We start from the raw sequence: 25,575 nt of genomic DNA on the forward strand, positions 1-25,575 counted from the left end.
GCTTGTTACAATGTGTATTATGATATAAAATATGTGATATAAAAGTGATGAGAGTGACTATGATAATTATGTTTTCCTGTTTTCACAGAATCAAGACTAGAGAAAAATCTAGTTGCAACATTTATCTTGATTGTGAAACACTTTATTCAGAGACATCCTATCAACCAGGATAATCTTATTCAGTCTCATGGAGTTGCAACGCTTGGTGCCTTACTTCAGAAGGTAATCAAGTTTAACATGATACTGATTTATTAAGTGATGATCATGAATAACTGCTGTGATTTTATTCCTGCTAATAAATGATACTAATGATTACTATATTACAGCTCAAGTTGTATTAATACATATGACTTGTTTTACATGCAGCTTTTATAAATTTTAATAGAATAATACAAATTACTTATATATGAATATATGCTCTTTTAGGGCTGGAGAGGTGGCTCAGAGGTTAAGAACACTGGCTGCTCTTCCAGAAGTCCTGAGTTCAATTCCCAGCAACCACGTGGTGGTTCACAACCATCTATAATTCAGTCTGGTGCCCTCTTCTGGCATGTAGGGAGAACACTATGTAAACAATAAATAAATCTTTTTTTTAAAGGAATATATGTTCTTTGATGTATATCCCTTAGTTGCTAGGTGTAGTATTTGAGGTGTTTGAGAACCAGAAGACTGTTTCACACGGCTAAGCTGGCACTGACTGTATGCATATGTTCATTAGGAACTCCTCTGACTTGTGAGAGAGAAGAGAGCTGAGCTATTTGCAATAAATGAAATAAAAGTCTGTCTGCACAACCAGGGATTGTCAAGTCCCAAGAGTGGATCTTGCTATGTTTCCCAGGCTGGCCTCAGATTTGCAATTTTCTGTGTCAGCCTTCTGAGGGCTAAGATTATAGATGTGTACAGTTGTGCCTGACCTGATATATAAAGACAAATTTCCAGTTTAACTTGGTTTTCAGATAAGTTCCAATCTATAAGGAATAATTAAAGCAAATTGCACAACCACTTTGATTGGAAGTTTATTGCATATATCAGTATCAGGATTTGGCTTTTGTCCTGCAGGTTTTTTGTTTGGTTGTTTGTTTGCTTTTTCACCTTTAGTATCTGCTGAAAAGGCCCCATTAGAAGAGGTTTTGGAAAGGCAGGGAAGCATTCCAAGAGACTGATGAGGCCAGCATGGTAGGTTTTCTCCCAGTGACAGTGCTGGAGAGAAGGCTCCCTGTGGAGAAGGCTGCTCATAGTGTTGCAGACCTTTAATCCCAGTATTTGGGAGGCAGAAACAGACTGGTTTCTGTAAGACTGAGGCCCTCTCAGTCTGAATAGATCGAGAGTTGTAGAACAGTTCAAACTACATAGTAAGACCCTATCTCAAAAAAGAAAAAGAAAAATCAGTTAAGCTTTGTGTGACCATTTCAAATAACCACTGGGCAGTCTGGAAAATACAGAAACTGAGGCTGGGTGTGGGGATGCACCCCTTTAATCTCAGCACATGGTAGAGGGGGCAGAGGCAGGAGGATCTCTAAGTTTAAGGCCAGCCTGTTCTACAGAGTGAGTTCCAGGGCAGCCAGGGTTATACAAAGAAACCCTGTCTCAAAAAATTAAAACACAAGAAGAAAAAAAAGGAAGGAGGAAAGAAATGAAGGATGAGTGAATCTTACAGCCTGGTCCGACGCTCCTGTCTCTGGCAGACTGCCGTTCAGTGTCAGAGGTAGCAAGAAATTATTGAGCTTATTTCATGTGGGCAAGAGGAGAGTTTTTTGTATAGTCAACTTAAGATCTCTTTTCAGTAGTGTGCTTTCACGTGGTGTGTAGTGCAGGCTCCTCTCCAAGGTCAGTTGCTGTGTAGTATAGAGACTGTCTTAGGAGGCCAGTTTATGAAGACCGGACTGGCCTGATGAGAAAACAGAGTCACATAGTGAAACTGATATTGAAAGGGTTCCTATTCCACACCAGTTTTGTTACGGTCAACCTAGGATGCCGGCATGCAAAGTTTGTAGCCTGCTTTCTGGGGAACTACTAGGTTACCATTCCTTTGAAGCTCTCTACAAAATCATTTTATAATGTTATTGAGAGACTTGTTTACGAAGTTGGGGTATAAGGACCCAGAAAAAGTCATTTTCTTGGGTTTAACTTATTTAATGTGCTCATTAAATCAGAGTAGTTGGGGGAATGAACACAGTCTTGTCCATCTCACGGTGTCATAAAGGGAAAGTTATAGTGGGCCCTGGAAAGAGGAACGGAGAATGTGAGAAAGTCCTCACTCCATGCGCAGTGATTGGATTTTCTAGATCTGTTTAGGAGAGGAATAATACTTCTTTAAAGTTTTCTGGAGAGAATTTTCTTTTTTCTTTTTTTTTTTCCATTTTATTTTTATGTGCATTGGTGTTTTGCCTGCATGTTGTCTATGTGAGGGTGTCAGATCCGCTGGAACTGGAGTTACAGATAGTTGTGAGCTGCCATGTGAGTGCTGGGAATTGAACCCAGGTCATCTGGAAAAGCAGCCTTAACCTCTTTACCTCCGAGCCATCTCTCTGGCCCCGCCTTTTGGAGAACTTTCTAAGCTCTGTCATATACTGGTTCATCATTTTTGGGGTTTCAGTTCCTTCATCTGTTAAATCATGGATTGTGTAGCTAGATTGCCTGAACTTAAAACTTGCAAGCTGAATTGTTTGGAGATGCTGTTTCATTCTCTGCCTTAGATTTTCTGTCTGTAAAATGGGTTGTGGTAGCACACACCTTTAATCCCAGCAGTCTGAGGCAGAGACAGGTGGATCTCTGTGAGTTTGAAGCCAGCGTAGTCTACAGAGTGAATTCCAGGACAGGCTTCAAAAGCTACAGAGAAATTCTGCCTCAAAAAAACAAAACAAAACAAACAAACAAATAATTTCTCAGCATGTCTGTAAAAATTTGGAGTGGTAAGGTGGTTTGAGCATTAAGGAGAAAGACTTTAGCAATATGACATTAGGAAAATATGATCGATCCAGTGTTAAATTAGAAACTCTATTAATTTACTTATATTTTATACCACTTTTTATTCTCTATTTTAGGGACATTCTGAATTATTTGAAGTCATAGTTTCACACTATTATTTAAACTGACCTTTATGAAACTCTTTTCTGTTAAATTTTAGGTGCCAGGTACCCTAATGGATGTTAATGTTTTGGTGGCAATTCAGTTACTAATTGAACAGGTATCATTAGAAAAAAACTCACTGTTGCTTCAACAAATGTATCAGTATTTACTCTTTGACTTCCGAATTTGGAACCGTGGAGATTTTCCTTTTCGAATTGGTAAGACCAAACTATCAAATAAAATATTATATAGTTGTTTTGGAATGTATGACCTTCTGTGTGACTTTATTCTAGTTATGTTATTTATAAGTGAACATTTTATTTTAGGCCATATACAGTATCTTTCGACTATCATTAAAGACAGCAGGAGAGTTTTCCGGAAGAAGTACGGTGTGCAGTTTCTCCTAGATACACTTAGGATTTATTATGGGTATGGCATCTTTGTTCCTTTTCGGTTTAATTTGTTCATTTCTGTCTAACACTTGACTGGAGTGTGTAGCTTATAGCAATTCTGGTCTTGTGAAACTTCAGAGAAACAGAGTAGTGTAGAGGTTAAAATGGTGAGCAATAGATTCACATTTATTAGGTTTGTATGTTGGCTTTGTTAATTGTGTAGTGCTATTCAGATCATTGAGATTCTCTGTATTTAAGCTTTTTCATCTGTAAAAGCAGAATAAAACTGTGGCTATGGCCTGTAATGGTTTTGAGAGTTAAGTTAGTTAATATCTAAAGCACATACAGCTGTGTCTGATTTTTAGCATTCTAATTTTATAGTTGTATAGCAAGTATTGTAATGATTTTATTTTTGTCACTGAAACTCTTAAAATGTCCCTAATGTAAAAGAAGCCAGCTTGGCTACTCATTTGGTATCATGCTTTCCTAATAAACATGATTCATAAACATTATGGCACTATTCATAAACAGTGTGGCACTGTAGTCCTGTAATCCCAGCATTTGGGTGTTAGAGGTAATAGGATCAGAAGTTCAAGGCTGTGCTGGAGAGATAGCTCAGAGGTTAAGAGCACTGACTGCTCTTCCAGAGGACCTGAGTTCAATTTCCAGCAGCCACCATCAATAATGAGATCTGGTGCCTTCTTCTGGTGTGTAGACATTCACACAAACAGACCCCTGTATACATAATAAATAAATAAATCTTTAAGAAGTTCAAGGTCATTCTCAGCTCCATAGCAAGTTGTTAGCAAACCTAGGAAAGGTTAGACTCTGTTTCAAAAAAATAAAAAAATTAAAAGGAGGAAAGAAAAGCAAAGGTACCATGATCTCTAATAATTATATTAAAATGTGTATGTGTGTGCGTGTCTGTGTGTGTTGTATGTGTTCATGGGGTGAAAGGAGTATATGTGCACATGCTGTGGATGCCAAAGGTCAACTTCTGGTATTATTCCACTTGCCCTTTTTGATTTTTTTTTTTTTTTTTGGAGGCAGTTTTTCTCTGTGTAGCTCTGGCTGTTCTAGAACTTGCTATGTAGACCAGGCTGACCTTGAACTCACAGAGATCCTCTTGAGTGTGCTGAGTGCTGGGGTTAAAAGTGTGGGCACCACACCCAGCTCCTGGTCCTTTTTCTTGGATGTGAGGACCAAACCCAGGGTCTTGCACTTGCTAGATAAACACTCTACTACTGAACTAAATCCTTAACCCCTCTGGTATCCTTCTTAATTGCTGTCCTTGGTTTTTGAGACGGAGTCTCTTATTTAAACCTGGAGCTCATCTATTTGGCTAGAATGGATGTCCAGCAAATCCTAAGAATCATTCTGTCTTCCTTTCCCCAACCCTGGGCACCACACTCACCTTTTTACATGGGTGCTGGGGTTGTTTTCTCCTGTAGGACCTTAGGTTGCCAGCAAGTACCGTACTGATTGAGTGAGTCGGCTTCCAGGCCATCTTTGGTTATACTTTTCTGATGAGGTGCTTGTGCACATGTGTGTAGAAGCCAGAGACCTTAGGTGTCATTTCTCCTCAGATGCCATCTACCTTGGTTTTTTGAGATAGGGACTCTTCCTGGCCTGTGGCTCACTATTTGTCTATGCTGCCTAGCTGCAAGCCCCAGGCTACCTGTTTCTACCCTCCTAGTTCAAAGATTACAAGTGTGGGCTACCATGCCCAGCATTTTCACATGGGTCCTGGAGAATGAACTCAGGGCCTCATGCTTTTGCAGCAAGCACTGTATAAACTTTATGGCAAGCACCTAGAAAGGTTCTTTTTTTTTTTTTTTTTTTTTTTGGTTTTTCGAGACAGGGTTTCTCTGTGTAGCTTTGCATCGTTCCTGGATCTCACTTGGTAGACCAGGCTGGCCTCAAACTCACAGAGATCTGCCTGGCTCTGCCTCCCGAGTGCTGGGATTAAAGGCGTGCGCCACCACCGCCCAGCTGGTTTTTGTTTTTAATTTTTAAATTACTTCAATTTGTGTGTGTGTGTGTGTGTGTGTGTGTGTGTGTGTGTGTATGTGTGCGTGCACGTGCGCACATATGTATGTGTGTGTATGGGGGGGGCATACGCCACAGCACACGTGTGGTGTTAGGACAACTGTGAGACTTAGTTCTCTCCTTCTATCATGTAGGTCCCAGGATCAGAGTCAGGTGGTCAGGCTTGATAACAAATGTCTTTATCCATTTCTTTTTTTTCCTTTTTTTTTTTTTTTTTTTTTTTTTTTTTTTAGGTTTTTCGGGACAGGGTTTCTCTGTGTAGCTTTGTGCCTTTCCTGGAACTTGCTTTGGAGACCAGGCTGGCCTGGAACTCACAGAGATCCACCTGCCTCTGCCTCCCGAGTGCTGGGATTACAGGCGTGTGCCACTACCGGCCGGCTGTTCTTTTTCTTAGCAGCCTTAATTTTTTAACACTGAATTCTTTTATATGAATTGTCAGAGTGTTCAAATGGACACCTTGGCTTCCACACTTGTGTTCTCTCTTTCAGGCATGGTTGTACATGTAACGAGCTGTCTCCGGAGGATATTCGGACGATAAGGACTTCTTTGTATGGACTGATTAAATATTTTCTTTGTAAAGGTGGAACACATGAAGAAATACAAAGTATCATAGGTTATATAGCTGCTACTAATGAAGAAGAACAGGTATTAGGCCTGAGATGCATTTTATTTTTAACTGTTAAATTAATTACTTTGTCATCTTATAAACTTACATACTTAATTGTCTAATGAATAAAATTCTGTTGGATTAAATATTAAATTTTGGGGTTGGGGATTTAGTTCAATGGTAAAGCGCTTATCTAGCAAGCTCAAGGCCCTGGGTTCAATCCTCAGCTCCAAAAAAAAAATATATATATATATTAAATATTACACAGGTAAAGAAGTAATTTCTTTTTTTGTATTTAAATATATTTATTTATTAAATTTTTTTTCCAATTTACATACCAACCCCAGTTCCCCCTCCCTCCCTTTCTCCTGCCTCCTCACCTCCCTCCCACTCTACCCCCATCCACTCCTCAGAGTGGGTAAGGCCTCCCATGGTAGTCAACAAAGTCTGGCAACGAAGTTGAAGGAGAGCCTATCCCCTCCCCATTGTATCAAGGCTGAGCAATCTATCCCACCACAGGGAATGGGTTCCAAAAAGTCAGTTCATGCACCTGGGATAAGTCCTGGTCCTGCTGCCAGGGACCCCACAAACAGATCAAGCCACACAACTGTCACCCACATTCAGCGGGCCTAGTTGGGTCCCATGCAGGTTCCCGAGCTGTCAGTCCAGAGTCAGTGAGCTCCAACTAGCACCGGTCAGCTGTCTCTGGGTTTCCCCATCATGATCTTGACCCCCTCTAAAAAAGTAATTTCCATCTGGAAAGTAGTTGCTGTGACAAAACACCAGAGAAGAGCTATTGTAAAGAGGGACGGTTTCCCTTGTTGGTTAAGAGTTTTCCATTCTGGTGTCATTTCCCCTTCTTGCTTCTGAGCTGTGATGAGACAGAGCATTTGCTAGGAGAGCATAGGAGAGCAAATCTCCTTTTTGGCAGTCAAGAGGCAGAAGGGCGCTGGATGGGAAGGGCAAGGCACAATTCCGTTTATTATTTCACCCTAGATTCTCTTACTTTTCTATAGCCTGTTATAATCACCCGTTAACTTACTAGTTATTAGTCATTAGTCTTTTGATGGGGTCAGTGTCTGTCCTTATGATCTGATCACCTCAGTAGTGCCTCTAGCTAGCAACTAAACAAGCTTTCAGCACATGAGCCTTTGAGGACACTTCATATCCAAATCATTACACAGTTGTTTTATCTTATAGTTCTCGAGTTTTGTTTTCCTAATTTTCTTAGTGTATATTATCTGTCATCAATTTGAGAACTCAAATATATATATGTAATATATAAAATAGTATTAAGCAGTGCAGGTAATATAGTTATGAAATTATTCTTTTAACATAGTGGAATCCACTTAATTAAGAGAAGTTAACAGTGAAACAAGAATATGATTGTTTGTAAGAGACAGATAAGACCTATGAGGTTTTATAGGAGGATTTTGCATGTTGAAGAGACCAGGTTAGACTCTTCTATGGAAGAGATTTCTTTTCTTATGGACAAACAGGCTAGGAATGGTTCCAGAGATATTGAATGTGTACAATGAAAGACTATGCAAAGGGAGAGGAAGAAGGAAGAGAGATGAGAGAAAAAGGGAATGTCAGATGTAGTTCAGTAACTAGTTGATGTATGGGAAAAGGGAGTGTCAGATGTAGTTCAGTAACTAGTTGATGTATGGGAAAAGGGAGTGTCAGATGTAGTTCAGTAACTAGTTGATGTATGGGAAAAGGGAGTGTCAGATGTAGTTCAGTAACTAGTTGATGTATGGGAAAAGGGAATGTCAGATGTAGTTCAGTAACTAGTTGATGTATGGGAAAAGGGAGTGTCAGATGTAGTTCAGTAACTAGTTGATGTATGGGAAAAGGGAGTGTCAGATGTAGTTCAGTAACTAGTTGATGTATGGGAAAAGGGAGTGTCAGATGTAGTTCAGTAACTAGTTGATGTATGGGAAAAGGGAGTGTCAGATGTAGTTCAGTAACTAGTTGATGTATGGGAAAAGGGAGTGTCAGATGTAGTTCAGTAACTAGTTGATGTATGGGAAAAGGGAGTGTCAGATGTAGTTCAGTAACTAGTTGATGTATGGGAAAAGGGAATGTCAGATGTAGTTCAGTAACTAGTTGATGTATGGGAAAAGGGAATGTCAGATGTAGTTCAGTAACTAGTTGATGTATGGGAAAAGGGAATGTCAGATGTAGTTCAATAACTAGTTGATGTATGGGAAAAGGGAGTGTCAGATGTAGTTCAGTAACTAGTTGATGTATGGGAAAAGGGAATGTCAGATGTAGTTCAGTAACTAGTTGATGTATGGGAAAAGGGAGTGTCAGATGTAGTTCAATAACTAGTTGGGATGTGTGGGAAAAGGGAATGTCAGATGTAGTTCAATAACTAGTTGGGATGTATACCCTTTTGCTGCCTGTAGACATAAGTGATTTTTTTTTTTTTTTTTGTTCTGTGTTGTTTAACTTGAAAAGCTCTTTGGAATTTTGGATATACTCTTCAGTCTCCTACGGACCAGCCCAACTAGAGGTCAGCTTTTCTTACTGATGTTTGAACCAGGAAATGCTGACATACTGTATGCCTTGCTGTTAAATCAGAAGTACTCTGACAAACTAAGAGAGATCATTTTTAAGGTACACAAATATTGTAAGCATCTTTGTATCTTGGGGACATTTGTGAATATATGAATTTACTTGGAATATGTGTATTCTATGACTAAATTAGTTTGCATACTCCTTAAGTTTAGTTTGTTTGTTATATATTTTTTTGTTGTTTGTGTTTTAAAAACTATACTATAGACTCGAAATATAGTTAAGTAGTAGAATACTGGCTTAGTATGTGCTGAGTTTATATCCCTCCCCCAAATCTACCAGTACATCTTTAAAAAAAGGGGCCTTGAGGGGGTTGCCAAACAAGCAACACCATCAAAATATCAAGCAAAAATTAATATAATCCAACAAATCATTTCACTGGAATATTCTCTTAGTCATATTTCCCTAATATAAAAGCTCTGAGTTCTTCCTGACATGCAGTAAATCTGTGAGGTACGTCAGAGCATTCTAACAGTAAAGGACAGAGCGCTTCCGTGGTGCCCGCTGTATGCCAAGCATTTGGCACTCTTCGGGTGCCAGTTCCTTTGTCCTTACTGCAGTGTTAGAAGACAGATGCTTTTAGTGCTCCTGTATTCCACCTAAGATTGAGGCTGATAGACTATGACTTTGTCAAAACACACAGAGGATATTTTATTTGCTGCCCAAACTGTAAAGACTCTGGACCCTTGTCTGAAGCCACCCAGTGAGCTTTTTGTGAACTCAAAGTAGAAGGCCCAGGCATCCTCTACCAGCTTTTATCTTATCTAAGTTCTCCTTGTTGTACTTAATTGTCTGACGACTGTGTTTTTACATTGTGAGTAAACATACTTTCAAGGGTTTATGTTTGATTGTCTGTGTTTGAAATCACTATGCTTTAGAAAATGAAGATCAAGGAAAAGGTCTAAAGTAGTTTGTCTTTTAGGGTTGCTTATGGTAGGTTACCAGTGAGCATCTACCCTCACTAGGGTTTGTTCATAGAGAGGAGGTAATATTTCTTCTAAGGTAATTCTTAGTGATTGTTCATGATATTCTGACAGGATTATCTATTTCCTTGTAGTTTATAAGAAAGTAACTCTTGAATAACATTACTTTTACCCCTGGAAATAATTGGGCTGCAAGTTCAGCTCCTACTCCCATTTTTAGATGTGGATTATTTGGGGTGCTTCACAAATGTTTCCTGTTCTTGAAAATTGATTCCTGTTACGTAAATGAGTTAAGACTGTTTTAGGATTGGTGTGGTGGCACATACCTTCAGTCCCAGCACTGGAAGACAAGACAGCCTGGTCTCTACATAGTGAATTATAGGCCAGTCAGGGCTACTGCGTAGGGAGACCTTGTCTCAAACTACAAACGAAAACAAAAAAATTAATGATGGTGATAGTAATATATTGACATATACATGTGTTCTTCATGTCAGTTAACTATAAACACTGCTCTTTCATCTGCCATATTTAAACTAGAGTTTTAAACACTATTTATCCAAATACAGATGCATGTCAGTACAATTTATTGTTAATGATTCAAAATCCAATGTTTGTCTGTATTGAAAAGACTGTATTACTTTTTGTGACCAGGTCATGGAACAAATGTTAAAATGCACCAATGTTTATGAGCGTAGTAAACAGCGCATCCGTCTTAGAGAAGTTGGCTATTCAGGAATTGGACTCCTCCTTAATGAAGCTCCAGTTAATACGTCTCTCATCAAAAACCTTGTCAATCAAATCATTAATACAGGTATCATTAAGCCTGGTAACAGTGATGTGTTTAAGAAATTGGTTTTCCATCTGGCAGTGGTGGTGCACGCCTTTAATCCCAGCCCTTGGGAGGCATAGGCAGGCGGATCTCTGTGAGTTCAAGGCCAGCCTGGTCTACAGAGCCAGTACTGTTACACAGAGAAACCTTGTCTTGAGAAAACAAAAACAAAAACAAACAAAAAAAGAAATTGGTTTTTCTCTGAAAGATTTCTTAAAAATCTCCTTTTTCAGGTTGCTTTTTAAATTACCTGTTATTTGATTTTGTAGGGTGTTCCTTAGAGAATATATTCTTGAACTTGTTTTTAGATTTCCCAGAACATAGCTTTAAAGTAAATGTTTACTGAGTAGCCAAGTTAATGATGGTTTCCAAAATAAGAAAAGAACATTAAAGAAAATATGTATAAAAGGAGCTTAAAATTTTAAAGGTATTTACATTCTTAAAGATGTAAGAATGAAAGCTAACTTGATACATATTTTCTTTCTAATTTTTTGTAGCAACTTTTTTTCTGTATTTAACCACAAAGTAGAATTTATGGCAATTGTTTGACTTGGATCTGGAAATGAGGCTTTTTATCTTGAGTAGTTTACTAAGTAGTTTATCAAGTATCATTGATAATCCAAAATATATATATATATATATAAAGATAGATAATATTACTGTATCCCTGTGGCATAGACAATATACTCAGGTAATCAAAGAAAGAGAAATTACTTAGGCTTAATTTGAGTATTGTCAACCTGAAGTTTTGGGGGGAAATTTGAACATAGTATAGTTTTCCTTGGAAAGTGTATAATTACTTCAGCATTTATACAAGTAATACTGTTGTTTTTTTGGATATCCATGAAATTTAATCTTAACTTTTTTTTAACTCATAGATCCTGTTATTAATTTCAAAGATCTGTTATCTGTAGTATATATCTCTCACAGAACACATGTAAATGTCAGAGTGGTCCTCTGTAGAAAGGTTAGTAACTTTCAAGATGTGTTTTAAAATAAGACCGTCGTACTATGATATGGTTTTCATTGAGTGGCTTGCAGCAGATCCAAGTTTATGTTTGCTTGTTTCATAACAGAAATTATTTTATAAGCAGTTTAAACTGGACACCATGGGGGAGGCCCAGGCAAAGGGGTCATATGCTAGAAGCCAACCTGTATAATACAACAAGAGCGTCTTAAATTATAAATACACACATACATAAATATATAATAAATTGTTCATTTTAGAAAAGAATTAACTTCATGTCATTATAAGAAATCAGTATGTCATGTTTTGTTTTGTTTTGTTTTGTTTTGTTTTGTTTTTTGAGACAGGGTTTCTCTGTGTAGTCCTGGCTGTTCTGGATCTCGCTCTGTAGACCAACCAGGTTGACCTTGAACTCACAGAGATTCTCCTGTCTCTGCCTCTGCTGGGATTAAAGGCATGGGACACCACTGCCTGGCTCCAGTATGTCAAGAGTTAGGTTTACTTATTCTTCTGTAACTATTCCCTTTCCACAGTCTAAAATTTATTACCAGAAAATACCGTCCTCTACCAGAACCCTCAGTGCTTATATCCTTCCTCCTCCTCCTTCCCATTCCCCTTTCCCTCTCCTGATATTCTTCCCTATTCTCCTCCCTTTCTGTGTAGTGAACACTGGACCCCAAATTCCTTTCATTAAAGTTTTTTACTGTAGAGACACAGTCTTGCTAAGTTTTTCAGACTCACCTTGAAGTTGTGAACTTCATCTTCAGCTTCTCTAGTGCTGGTATTGCAGGCGTGCACCACTGCATCTGTGTCTTCAGCGTCTCTAGTGGCTGGTATTGCAGGCGTGCACCACTGCATCTGTGTCTTCAGTGTCTCTAGTGCTGGAATTGCAGGCGTGCACCACTGCATCTGTGTCTTCAGCGTCTCTAGTGCTGGAATTGCAGGCGTGCACCACTGCATCTGTGTCTTCAGTGTCTCTAGTGCTGGAATTGCAGGCGTGCACCACTGCATCTGTGTCTTCAGCTTCTCTAGTGCTGGAATTGCAGGCGTGCACCACTGCATCTGTGTCTTCAGTGTCTCTAGTGCTGGAATTGCAGGCGTGCACCACTGCATCTGTGTCTTCAGTGTCTCTAGTGCTGGAATTGCAGGCGTGCACCACTGCATCTGTGTCTTCAGCTTCTCTAGTGGCTGGTATTGCAGGCGTGCACCACTGCATCTGTGTCTTCAGTGTCTCTAGTGCTGGAATTGCAGGCGTGCACCACTGCATCTGTGTCTTCAGTGTCTCTAGTGCTGGAATTGCAGGCGTGCACCACTGCATCTGTGTCTTCAGTGTCTCTAGTGCTGGAATTGCAGGCGTGCACCACTGCATCTGTGTCTTCAGTGTCTCTAGTGCTGGAATTGCAGGCGTGCACCACTGCATCTGTGTCTTCAGCTTCTCTAGTGGCTGGTATTGCAGGCGTGCACCACTGCATCTGTGTCTTCAGCTTCTCTAGTGCTGGAATTGCAGGCGTGCACCACTGCATCTGTGTCTTCAGTGTCTCTAGTGCTGGAATTGCAGGCGTGCACCACTGCATCTGTGTCTTCAGTGTCTCTAGTGCTGGAATTGCAGGCGTGCACCACTGCATCTGTGTCTTCAGTGTCTCTAGTGCTGGAATTGCAGGCGTGCACCACTGCATCTGTGTCTTCAGTGTCTCTAGTGCTGGAATTGCAGGCGTGCACCACTGCATCTGTGTCTTCAGTGTCTCTAGTGCTGGAATTGCAGGCGTGCACCACTGCATCTGTGTCTTCAGTGTCTCTAGTGCTGGAATTGCAGGCGTGCACCACTGCATCTGTGTCTTCAGCGTCTCTAGTGGCTGGAATTGCAGGCGTGCACCACTGCATCTGTGTCTTCAGCTTCTCTAGTGCTGGAATTGCAGGCGTGCACCACTGCATCTGTGTCTTCAGTGTCTCTAGAGCTGGAATTGCAGGCGTGCACCACTGCATCTGTGTCTTCAGCTTCTCTAGTGCTGGAATTGCAGGCGTGCACCACTGCATCTGTGTCTTCAGTGTCTCTAGTGCTGGAATTGCAGGCGTGCACCACTGCATCTGTGTCTTCAGTGTCTCTAGTGCTGGAATTGCAGGCGTGCACCACTGCATCTGTGTCTTCAGTGTCTCTAGTGCTGGAATTGCAGGCGTGCACCACTGCATCTGTGTCTTCAGTGTCTCTAGTGCTGGAATTGCAGGCGTGCACCACTGCATCTGTGTCTTCAGTGTCTCTAGTGGCTGGTATTGCAGGCATGCACCACTGCATCTGTGTCTTCAGTGTCTCTAGTGGCTGGTATTGCAGGCATGCACCACTGCATCGGTGTCTTCAGTGTCTCTAGTGCTGGTATTGCAGGCGTGCACCACTGCATCTGTGTCTTCAGTGTCTCTAGTGCTGGTATTGCAGGCGTGCACCACTGCATCTGTGTCTTCAGCGTCTCTAGTGCTGGAATTGCAGGCGTGCACCACTGCATCTGTGTCTTCAGCTTCTCTAGTGCTGGTATTGCAGGCATGCACCACTGCATCTGTGTCTTCAGCGTCTCTAGTGCTGGTATTGCAGGCGTGCACCACTGCATCTGTGTCTTCAGTGTCTTCAGCGTCTCTAGTGGCTGGTATTGCAGGCGTGCACCACAGCATCTGTGTCTTCAGTGTCTCTAGTGGCTTGTATTGCAGGCATGCACCACTGCATCTGTCTTCAGCTTCTCTAGTGGCTGGAATTGCAGGCATGCACCACTGCATCTGTGTCTTCAGTGTCTCTAGTGCTGGTATTGCAGGCGTGCACCACTGCATCTGTGTCTTCAGTGTCTCTAGTGCTGGTATTGCAGGCATGCACCACTGCATCTGTGTCTTCAGTGTCTCTAGTGGCTGGTATTGCAGGCGTGCACCACTGCATCTGTGTCTTCAGTGTCTCTAGTGGCTGGTATTGCAGGCATGCACCACTGCATCTGTGTCTTCAGTGTCTCTAGTGCTGGTATTGCAGGCGTGCACCACTGCATCTGTGTCTTCAGTGTCTCTAGTGGCTGGAATTGCAGGCGTGCACCACTGCATCTGTGTCTTCAGTGTCTCTAGTGCTGGTATTGCAGGCGTGCACCACTGCATCTGTGTCTTCAGTGTCTCTAGTGCTGGTATTGCAGGCGTGCACCACTGCATCTGTGTCTGGTCTTGGCCGTTTCTAATGGACATACCATTTTTCAAAGGCTTTGACTTTCTAAATTTGTTTTCAAATTTTTGCTACATTGTTTATTTGTTTCCTCAGTGTGTGTCTGTGCACCTCCAAGTGTGAGTATGTCCATGCTCCAGTGAGAAGAGGGAGATTAGATGACAACTAGGGGAGTTGGTTCTCCTTTTCTACTGTGTGGGTCCCAGGAATCAAACGCAAGTCTTCAGGCTTGGCATCAAGTGCCTTTTTCCAACCAAGCCATCTTGCTAGCCCCTTATGTCTGACTTTTTGACAGGATGACATGATGTTGTTATCTGAAAATGAACTGGGCTTCCTTCTTAGCTGATCTCCCTAGTGTGCCGCTCATGGACCTCACGTTGGATATACCCTTAGAAGTTTCTGTGTCTTCAACCCTGTGGAAATAATTTCCTATCATTTGTTTATAAAAGTTCCTACAATTTGTTTTTAATTTACATTTAACCTTTGGAAGAGTTGGTGTTAGGCCTGTGCTTTATTTTGATTAAGACATTTTCTCTCCTATACTGGTAACCCTTGACCACACTATGCATTAAGCCATCTCCCTGCACCTGGCTGCATAGCTTTCATTCTGTATTTATTCTATAGAGTATTATATGCTTTCTTATTGACAGACATTTAAGCTTTTTTTTTTTTTTTTAAAGATTTATTTGTTTATTATGTGCACAGAAGAGGGTGCCAGATCTTATTACAGATGGTTGTGAGCCACCATGTGGTTGCTGGGAATTGAACTCAGGACCTCTGGGAGGACAGTCAGTGCTCTTAACCTCTGAGCCATCTCTCCAGCCCGACATTTAAGCTTCTTTATTTCCATGTTTTTATTCACATCTTCTTATGTGTGTCTTTACCTATTTGTGGTAACACATCTCTAGGATATTTTGCGTGAAATATTTTGCATCATGTAGTTGCTGCATCAAAGTGTGTTCATTGACATTTCACATTTTGACCTCTTTCATATAATCCTTGAAGTTAACTGTACTAGTTTACATTTTCACATTGTTCTACATTAACTTTGCCTTGACACTGAATCCTAATGATTTGAAACAGATCATATAAACTGATTCCTTTCTGTATGCAATTAGATAGAAATAGCTCTCATTCACTGTAAGTTGGCTTTTCTCCATGTGCAAAACCTATAAAATAGTCATATTCATGAAAACTTGATTGTTATAAGACTGAAAAAAATCTTTCCGAAGCATAGGCTGATCTAGAAGGAAGTAAATTGGGGTTTTGCCTCACTGGAAGAATGTGAAGGACCGTGACAGAACACTGACGAACAGAAGTCTTCATGCCGCTGTCACTCATCAGTGTCTTCATTGCATTCCTTGCTGGCGTTACTCATCTGCTGTAAAACTTGTCAGAGTTGGATTTTGTTAGAAAAGATGCAATGAGAGATTCAAATATATAGAAACTTACATGTTTTGCGATTAAAATGTCTTAAAGAACTTAACCAAATTTCTGACTGTTTCTGAGAACTTACTTTTATTTCAAAGAAGGAACTCATTTAGAAAGAAATCTTACATATTGCTATGTGACCATTTATATTTTAACTTACTTAAGCTAAATAACAACATACATCTTACTGGAATTAATTTTTTGGAATTAAAGTGATTTAATTAATTAAAGTGATACAATTTTTGGTTAGTATAGACTTACTAAACAAATATTCTTGCAAAAACAGTCATTAACTTGACTGGAGAAAAAAAATGAAGTAGAAAACATTATCCTTAGAGTGCTCGGGTTCTGTAAAGGTGTCTTGTGTGCCCTAGCTCTGCTCTACAAGCTTGCTCTTGGCACATGTCAGTTACTCAATAAACCTTGCTTAACCAATGAAATAGGCTCATGAAAACTTAGTTGATTGGGATAATGATGACTTTATTAAATTTTATATATATTGTCATTTTTTAATACTTTTATTTCAATAAATTAGTAACATCTAGCATGGTTTTGGGAGAATCATTTTAGTTTTTGTGTTCTTTAGCACATATTTTAGTATGTCTTTACTCTGTGCAAGAGTAATATCAGACTAAATAGAACCACAGTATCACATAGCTTTAAATATTTATAGTCTAGTAAGAACCGAATTTTGGGCTGACAGATAGATCATTGGATAAGAGTACTTGCACAGGCATGAAGACCTGAATTCAAATCCCCACTACCAATGTAAAAATCTGTGTGTGGTCATGTGTGCCTGCAGCCCCAGCATTTTAGGAGCTAGAGACAAAAGGTAGCTGCGAGTTGCTGGTCATTACTCTAGCTCCAGGTTCAGCGAGAGACCCCACTTCAAGGTAGTGAGGTGGAGAGTGGTGGAGCAAAACACTCAATGGCTTTCTCTGGCCTCCGTGTGTGTGCATCTGCACACGCACATTCACATACACCACACACAGAACACAGTTTCAAAGTGTGTCCTTTTATTTATTGTTTCTCATTAAGTTACTTTGCTGCTAAAATAATTGAAAAGAGAGCTTTTCATAAAAAAGTATTGTTATTGTATGCCTTTTGAAGAATTTTTTATTCTTTCTTGTAATTTTTGCTTTTGTTCTCCTGGCAGATATTACAGATTTTGCAGTCTCAGCCAGATGCAGCATACCAGGTATCACAACAAGTGGGTTGGCAAGACACCTTTGTTAGACTTTTCTTAAAAGCAAACTTTGAAAATGTGAATTTTCTTCATAAACATGGAAAGTCTGTTTCAGTGAAAGAAAATAAAAATATGTCAACTGAAAAGCTCGATGATGAAAAAATGGCACTGGCTGATGTATCTTCAGATCATTGGAGTTTAGAAGATGGTCAGTCCCTGAGCTCAAACACACCGTTATTTCAAGAAGATAGCTCTGAGGGAGAATTATCTTTCAAGTCAGAGAATCAGGAAGAATTCTGGCATAGTAACACATCCCATCTGAGTTTAGATCTCAGTGGGATGGACTCATGCGAACTGAGTGAGAGTGGAAGTCAGGTGCTGGACAGCTCACCCAGCACCCCTTCCCCAGTAGAGTCTGCTAAGTCATTCTCCGTGCGGTCTGACAAAGAAAGAAGCATCTCAGAGGAAGTGGACTTCAGTGATGACTTCTCTTTCCTTGAACGCCAAGAGGTAAGTTTGCTTATCGTTCCAAAATAAGCTTTAATACTCTCGTTACATGCTTCTGGTCCTTTGCAGTGTGTGAGCTGTTACTAATACTTTCTGTTCATAGTCTAAGTCTCATTATCTAAAATTTAGAAGGGTGATTGTCACTAGTCACTTGGAAATAACTTGCTGTTTTTGTTTTGTTTTGTTGTGTGTGTATTTGTATGTATATGTGTGGTGATAGGGATTGAGCATACTGGCTCACACATTTTAGATTATCTTACTTTGTGTGTATGAATGTTTTACTTGCATGTATGTATATGTACCATATATGTGTCTGGTGACCTTGGAGGTCAGAAACGAGCATTGGATATCTTGGAACTCAAGTTATGAATGGTTGTGAGCCACTATTTTGGGTGCTGGGAATTGAACCTGGGTCCTTTGCAAGAGCAGTAAGTGCTCTTAACCACTGAGCCATCTCTCCAACTCACCATCACTGTCTTTAGAACAAAGGCTGCATCTTAACACATCTTGTGTCTTCAGTCAGTAAAGACATGTTAAAAAGGGACAGGAGAGGTAGTTCAGCAGTTCAGAACACTTGCTGCTCTTCCAGAAGACCTGACTTCCATTTCCACATGCACACGTATACCTACACATAATTAAAAATAATAAAAAAAAGTCTTAAAATGTTAAAAGTATCTTGTATAAATGATAAGTATATGTAGATGGCTCTGTGTTTTGCTTTTTAACATTTCCTAACTCTAATAATTTAGTATTAATGTTTTTTATAGGGATGTGAAGAGGAGCTTCTTGAGTTGCTTACAGATATTTTGAATTATGTCATGTGTAGAGGACTAGAAAAGTCTGATGAAGACACTTGGATTGAACGAGGACAAGTGTTTTCAGCATTAGCCAAACCAGGAATATCCAGTGAGCTACTTCGACCATCAGATGAAGTGAAACTAACGTAAGTATTCAGTTCGTGATTATTTTTTGAGTCCCTCCCCCACAAACTGAGTGGGAGTCTAAAATTGAATACAGAACCCTTAATTCAGTATGTAGTAGCGGTAGAGAGGGGAAAGAAACTCCTTAATCTTTTTTCTTCCTAGGTCTTGCCATTCTAGTATAATGTAGAAAGATGTCAAAAAGAAACTCCACTGTCAGAAGATTTAGATAGAGTTGAAGTTAAGTGATTTCAAGAGTGGTACATATGGGTCATAGGATTGCTTTATTTTTCGTTTTCTGAGAAACCTCCATATTGGTTTCCATATTTTCAGTAGAAGTTTATGTTCTCAGCAGCAGTGTAGGAAGGGTCCTCTTCCCCTGACCCTCACCACTGTTTCTTGTCATTTGCTCTCTTGATAGCCGTCCTGACTCTGGGGTGAGATGGAATCCAAAAGCAGCTTTACTTTGTGTTTTCCTGATGTTTAAGGATGTTGAACACTTTTTCAGTATTTACTGATTGTATTCTTTTGAGAGCTATCAGTTCATTAAATCATTCTTTTGATTGGATAGTTTTTTAGGGGAGGGGGTTATTGTATTTCTTCATATATTTGAGATAATAATCCTGTCTGATGTCTAGTTGGCAAGGATTTTTTTTTTTTTATTACGCAGGCTTTCTCTTCACTGTGATTATTTTTCCTTTTGCTTTGCAGAAGCTCTTTAATTCTTGGCATTATTTCTTGTGCTTTTGGAGTCTCTATAGGAAGTTCCTACCTCTCTCGTGTATATTTTTTTGGATTTTCAAACTATCAGATCTTAAATTAAGGTCTTTGACACATTTTGAATTGATTTTTATACAACATGAGAGATTTAGATCTATATCATTTCATTCTTCAACATGCCAAAATCAGTTTCCCCAGCACTATTTGATAAATAGTTTTATATATTTTAATATGTTTATATGTTTAAATATGTCTTGTTTTGCCAAAGATAATGTGACTCTAGCTGAGTACCTTTATTTCCTAATCCTTTATTCCATTGTTATATAAATCTGTTTTTGTGCTCTGTGACACGATATTTGAGTCTATCACTCTGTAATATATGTGAGATCTGGTGTGATACTTGCCAGGTTGTTTCTTGTGCTTTGGCTGTTTGAGGTCTTTTGTTCTTTTATATGAATTTTAGCGATTTTTTTTTTAGCTATATGAAGGTGGTCATGAGATTATTTTGATGGGGATGACATTGAATCTATAGGTAATACAGCCATTGTCACAGTGTTCTTTTAATTCATGAGTGGGGGGTGTTTCCATTTTTTGAGTGTTGTGTTGTATTAGTGTAAGGTTCCTGTTGTAGAGTCATTCACTCCTTTGTGAGGGTTGCTTGTAGGTTGTCAGAGTTGCTTGTAGATTGTCAGGGTTGCTTGTAGGTTGTCAGGGTTGCTCATAGGTTGTCAGGGTTGCTCATAGGTTGTCAGGGTTGCTCATAGGTCTGTTGTTTTAAGCTATTCTGAATGAGATGAGATTCTCTCACATCCTATGCAGCCCTAATTTCTTTCTCTATAAATTAGTTACTTGTAATGGTGATTTCTTACATTGTTACTTTGTTAAAAAGAATTTAGCAGTTTTAGAGGTCTACTGGTAGAGTGTAGGGTTATATATCTATTCCTTTCAAATAGGTAGATTATTTGACCTCCTTCTTTCCTAGTTGCTGCATCCTTTTTATTTATTTCCTTTGCTTTGTTCCAGGAAAGATTTATAGCATTATATTGAATTACATCAGAGAATAGGTCCTTGATTTTAGAAGAAATGCTTTCATTCCTCCCTACCCCTGCCATTTAGTTTAATGTTAGCATTTGGTCTATCTTGTAGTCTTTAAGTTACAGATATTCTGGCTCTTCTTAGTTTTTAGGGCTTTTACCATGAAGGAGTGTTGAACTTTGTTGAGAGACTTTTCTACATCTAATGAAATGATAATGTGACCTCTTATGTCTGCTAATGTACTTTATTATACTTACTGATTAGTGTTTGTTGAACCATCCTTGCATCCTAGAATGAAAACAACTTAATCGTGGTGTATGACCTTGTCAATGTATTCTTGAAGTTGGTTTGCAAAATTTTTACTGAGTGTCTCTGTATTGTATTCATTATAGAAATTTTTTTTTTCATGTTATCATGTGTCTTGGTTACTTTTCTATTGCCGTGACAAAACACCATGACCAAAGCAACTTATAAAAGAAAGTGTTCAATTTGTGACTCAGTCTGTGTGACCATCATGGTGGGGAGCTTGACAGCAGGTGTGGCAATGGAGCAGTTGCTGAGAGCTTACATCTTGATCTCCAAGTCGGAGATAGAGAGAGCTAACTAGGAGCCTGTGTCTGGTAATACACAGTCTCCAACAAGGCCATACCTCCTAATCCTTCCTAAACAGTTTAACTAACTGGAACCAAGTATTCAAACATGGAGCCTGTAGGGGCCATTCCCATTCAAACCACCACATTGTGTCTGTATCTGGTTTTGTATCAGGGTAATTTGGGGCTTCCTCTGTAAGATTGTCCTGTAAGAAAGCTTGTGGGACATTTTCTTGATTAATGACTGATGTGGGAAGGCTCAATTCCCTGTAGGCAGTACCGTCCCTGGGTAAATGGTCTTGGTAATATAAGAAGGCAGCCTGGGTAGGCAACAAAGAGCAAGCCAGTGAGCAGAGTTCCTCCATGGTTGCTGTTCCAGGTTCCTGACTTGAGTTCTTACCTTGCAGGCTATATTGAAGCTTTGTAATCTGTAGTTGTTCCTTGTTCTCAGGCCCTCGTCGGAGCTCAGGATTTTATTGTTAATTTTTTATTTTTGTTTTCCTTTTCTCACCCCTGCCTCGAAAGGGCCTTTCTGTGTAGTGCTGGCTGCCTGGGAGCTCACAGAGATCCTCTTGCCTCTGCCTCCCCAATGCTGGGATTAAAGGTGTATACCGCCATTCCTGGTCGTAGCTCAGTTTTTGACAGTAGATTCTCAAGATGCTCTCTGCTCACTGCCCTCTAAGTCATACAGAGTAGCAGGGAGGCTTTTCTCTTCCCTGCTGACTCATCCACTAGCGATTACTGTCTCACCAAAGCTTGCAGTTCTCTTGAGGATTGTGGAGCCTGTGGGCTTGTCTTCAGGGTAGGACTGTCCATCTCTTGCTGGCTTAACTTTGCAGGCAACTTCTGCTTCTCCCCTTGCAGAGGTCTCGGAGCCTGGTGTTTGCGCCCTGTCTCTTCCTCCACATTTCCCAAGTGTCCTTTCACTACCTCTGTTGATTTGTAATTTTCTTCTTCCATTTCTTACTTTGGAACAGCGTCTGTTTCTTCTCTTATTCTAACTACTTCTTTCATGTTACATCACACAGAAGCAGCTTGCCATTTTACCCAGAAGTCCTCCATCTACAATCTTAGTGACAACCTGCTGGTGGGAGACTATCTTTGGAGTTACAATGCTGCTAATAAGTAACTAGTTTTTCAGCTTTTCTTCCTAAGCTTATAATGGTTTTAAGAGGACTTTATTTTACACTTAGCTTGCTACAGAAGATGTTAGAATGGGCAGTCACAGAAAACAGAGATGCCAAAAGTAGTCCTGTAACTGCTGAAAATGCCTTCCGACTCATGCTGATCATACAGGACTTTCTGCAGTCAGAAGGACTGGTTAATTCAAACATGTGGACTGAGAAGGTTAGTAATGACCTTTTGAAATTGCATCCCAGGGCCCAGTGTGGTGGCTAAAGCCTGTGACTGACAGTTAGGAGGAAGAGGCAGAAGGATTGTCACAATTCGAGTCCGGTATAGACTACATAAACAATTCTAGGTTAACCTGAGCTACTGTGTGATATGCTGTTGCAAACAAAACAAAATATAAATAGATAAATATTTTGAGTAGTTCAGAATTATTTAAAGAAAGAAATTTTGCACCTCTTCCCTTTGGAGCATTGATGTTTAATCAAATGTAGTAAACATAGATTTTGTTAGTTCTTACATTGGTTCTTTGTTTTTGCCAACTACACATTAAACTACTTCTGCAGTGTTTATGATTGTATCAGTGTTGAGGAAAAAATCAGTACATTTTAAAAGTGGATGTTCTTATTTCTCATTTTCCATTTGTGATAGCTTTTAGAAGATGCCATGCAGCTTCTTGACTACCTGTCCGTTTGGTATTCTGAGAATCCAGGATGGGTAAAACTCTCCCAGATACAGATCCAGTTGCTTCTAGAATTCGTTGGAAGAGGCAGTTTGCAGGTTTGTCATGCCTTTTTCATGCTATTTTCTGTCTTCTCACATACCATAGTTACCAGTGTAGAGGAGGTCAGAATGCCTTTCAGTATTGTCTATCATACTGTTTGTCTGTCTTCTCACATACTGTAGTTACCGGTGTAGAGGAGGTCAGAATGCCTTTCAGTATTGTCTATCATACTGTGTTTGTCTGTCTTCTCACATACCGTAGTTACCGGTGTAGAGGAGGTCAGAATGCCTTTCAGTATTGTTTATCATATTGTGCACACACATTCCGTGGAGGTTGGAGACCACTTGTGGGAGTCAGTTCTCTCAATCCACGATGTGTGTTTTGGGATCCACCTCAGGTCACAAGGCTTTGTGGCACACACCTTTACCTGTCAGACCCTCTTTTCAGTATCTTTTGAGTTCCAAAAACTATTAGCTCACTTGAAATTTCAATTTTATAAGATCAGAAAGAAGAGTAAGAAGCAGCTTTTTGTTATTCTCAGACCTTGGCCTCTGATGTTAATGCTTCCTCTACAGGGTTTACTCACAGGGTTTACCATCTCTACTCAGTGAGGGTTGCTGGCTGCTAAATAGCTTGCAGGGATATTTGTGTATGTGAAATTTAGGAATTGTATTTTAAGGGGAAATGATTTATGATAATTTCCCTTTTGAACTCTTTCTGTTTTACTGATCCAGAATTTTACACTCTACTATATATTTGTTCACTTATCAAACACCAATCATGTACATGTTAATAGCTTTTGCTAGATTTTAGAACTAAAGATAAAATATATTTATAAAGAGTATTATTCCTATTGTAAATTAAAATGTAAAAGGTTAGAAAATTTCTCTGATATTTGGTCTGGCCTTTTTTTTTTTTCTTTTGGTGGGAGGGAAGGGGGTTTCTCCGAGTTGTTTTGGTGCCTGTCCTGGAACTCACTATGTAGACCAGGCAGAGATCCGCCTGCCTCTGCCTCCTGAGTGCTAGGATTAAAGGCGTGTGCCACCACCGCCCAGCTTCTCATTGGGTACTTTTAATCATGACAAATATTTGATATCTATTTACTTCTGTTTGTTTGTGAGTGTGTGTGTGTGTGTGTGTATGTGTGTGTGTGTGTGTGTGTGTGAGAGAGAGAGAGAGAGAGAGAGAGAGAGAGAGAGAGAGAGAGAGAGAGAATGAGAATGCACATTTGTGGCCTAGCATGCCTACGGAGGTCAGAGGACCTTGGGTGTTGGTCCTCAGCGTGTACCTTTATTTGGAGCAAGACCTTTCCTGTTGTTTACTGCTTTGTACACCATGCTAACTTTTTTGTCTAGGAGTGGTAGAATTACAGTCTAGCACTAACATGTTCAGCTTTTATGTGGACCCTGTGGATGCAAACTCAGGTCATCATACTTGCCTGGCAAACATTGTATTTACTGAGCCATCACCCCAACATTATATTCTTTTAATATTCAATTTTATTATTTGATACAGAGGATTAGGATGAGACAGAATTCTAGTGCTGTTCCTAAACTAGATGTAATGTCACTAAGAGTATAGAGAGGTAAAAATTTTAACAGAAGGCCAGCCTGTTGCAAAAAAGCTCTAATCTGATGATTGTATTCTCATTTCTTCCCATCCTCAAACCCTTTCTCATTAGCTCTTTCCTTTCCAGTGCCAGAGATTGAGTGAACAGTAACGGAGAGTTCTCTTTTGCTTGGGCTTGCCCTCTTTTTTTTTTTTTTTTTTAATGTGCATTGGTGTTTTGTCTGTGTTTATGTCTGTGTGAGGGTCCCCTGGAACTTGAGTTACAGACAGTTGTGAGCTGCCATGTGAGTGCTGGGGACCGAACCCGGGTCCTCTGAAGAGCAGCCAGTGCTCCCAACCACTGAGCCATCCCTCCAGCCCCTTGTGCTCTTCATATGTATTAATATATATTAATATATATTTGCCCTAGGAAGTTTAAGTTTAATTAAATTTCTTGCTAAGGATCCAGACTCTTCATATATCTATGTGTGTTCAAATAGTTATGATTCCATGTAATAAAACTCCAAAACAGACTTCATTGAGATTTGTTCTCTCTCTCTCAAATAATTGAGAATTGCTTTATTAAATGAGTTTAAGGCAAGGTTCAGTTGGTCTACTTATTGCTGTTCTCATCACACCACTCTTGCCTGCAAGTGGCAGTTGGGCCTGTTTTCAGCTTCATTTTCCCCCAGGAATATAGTGCTGCTTCCTGTAGTTGTTGTTGATAGATAGTTCTCCACAAGTCTGTTGTGTTTCTGTTTAATCCTGTGACTAACTGCTCTTGTTCTATTCTTCCGTTGTTATGTTTTTTGTTTGTTGGAGACAGGATCTCTCTATTTATTCAGGTTGTCCTGGAGTGTTTTTGTTTTGTTTTGTTTTGAGATGTGGTCTCTACATAGCCCTGGCTATCTTGGGATTCATGTAGACCAGGCTGTCCTGAAACTCATAGAGATCTGCCTACCTGAGCCTCCCAAATGCTGGGATTAAAGATGTATGCCACCACACCTGGATATCCACTCTTTTGAGATTTTTGTATAGTGAACAACTGTGGAAGATAGAAGTCTTCTTTCTAGAGCAAAAGGCAGTTTATTGACTGCCTGTTGTAATAAAGCTAATCCCTTTCTCTAAGGCAAAGATCAGCTGAATATATAAGGCACTTAGGTCTCCTAGACTGGGGGTTCCTCTCTGA

The 25,575-nt window shown here is 39.8% G+C and overlaps 1 protein-coding gene across 2 annotated transcripts in view; it reads left to right on the forward strand.

The window, feature by feature from the left end:
• Nbeal1 (neurobeachin like 1) overlaps window positions 1–25,575 on the forward strand; it is a 139,230-nt gene that overhangs the window by 62,445 nt on the left and 51,210 nt on the right. For both annotated transcript variants that reach the window (XM_036173296.1, XM_036173297.1), the window contains 11 exons: window positions 89–222; window positions 3,128–3,287; window positions 3,396–3,498; window positions 5,999–6,155; window positions 8,581–8,739; window positions 10,272–10,431; window positions 11,328–11,416; window positions 17,185–17,724; window positions 18,489–18,664; window positions 22,180–22,333; window positions 22,766–22,894. In XM_036173296.1, coding sequence (XP_036029189.1) covers window positions 89–222; window positions 3,128–3,287; window positions 3,396–3,498; window positions 5,999–6,155; window positions 8,581–8,739; window positions 10,272–10,431; window positions 11,328–11,416; window positions 17,185–17,724; window positions 18,489–18,664; window positions 22,180–22,333; window positions 22,766–22,894 — 1,961 coding nt within the window. The remainder of the gene's footprint in view (window positions 1–88; window positions 223–3,127; window positions 3,288–3,395; window positions 3,499–5,998; window positions 6,156–8,580; window positions 8,740–10,271; window positions 10,432–11,327; window positions 11,417–17,184; window positions 17,725–18,488; window positions 18,665–22,179; window positions 22,334–22,765; window positions 22,895–25,575) is intronic.

The sequence above is a fragment of the Onychomys torridus genome, chromosome 23, assembly GCF_903995425.1.
Source record: "Onychomys torridus chromosome 23, mOncTor1.1, whole genome shotgun sequence".
Lineage (NCBI taxonomy): Eukaryota > Metazoa > Chordata > Mammalia > Rodentia > Cricetidae > Onychomys > Onychomys torridus.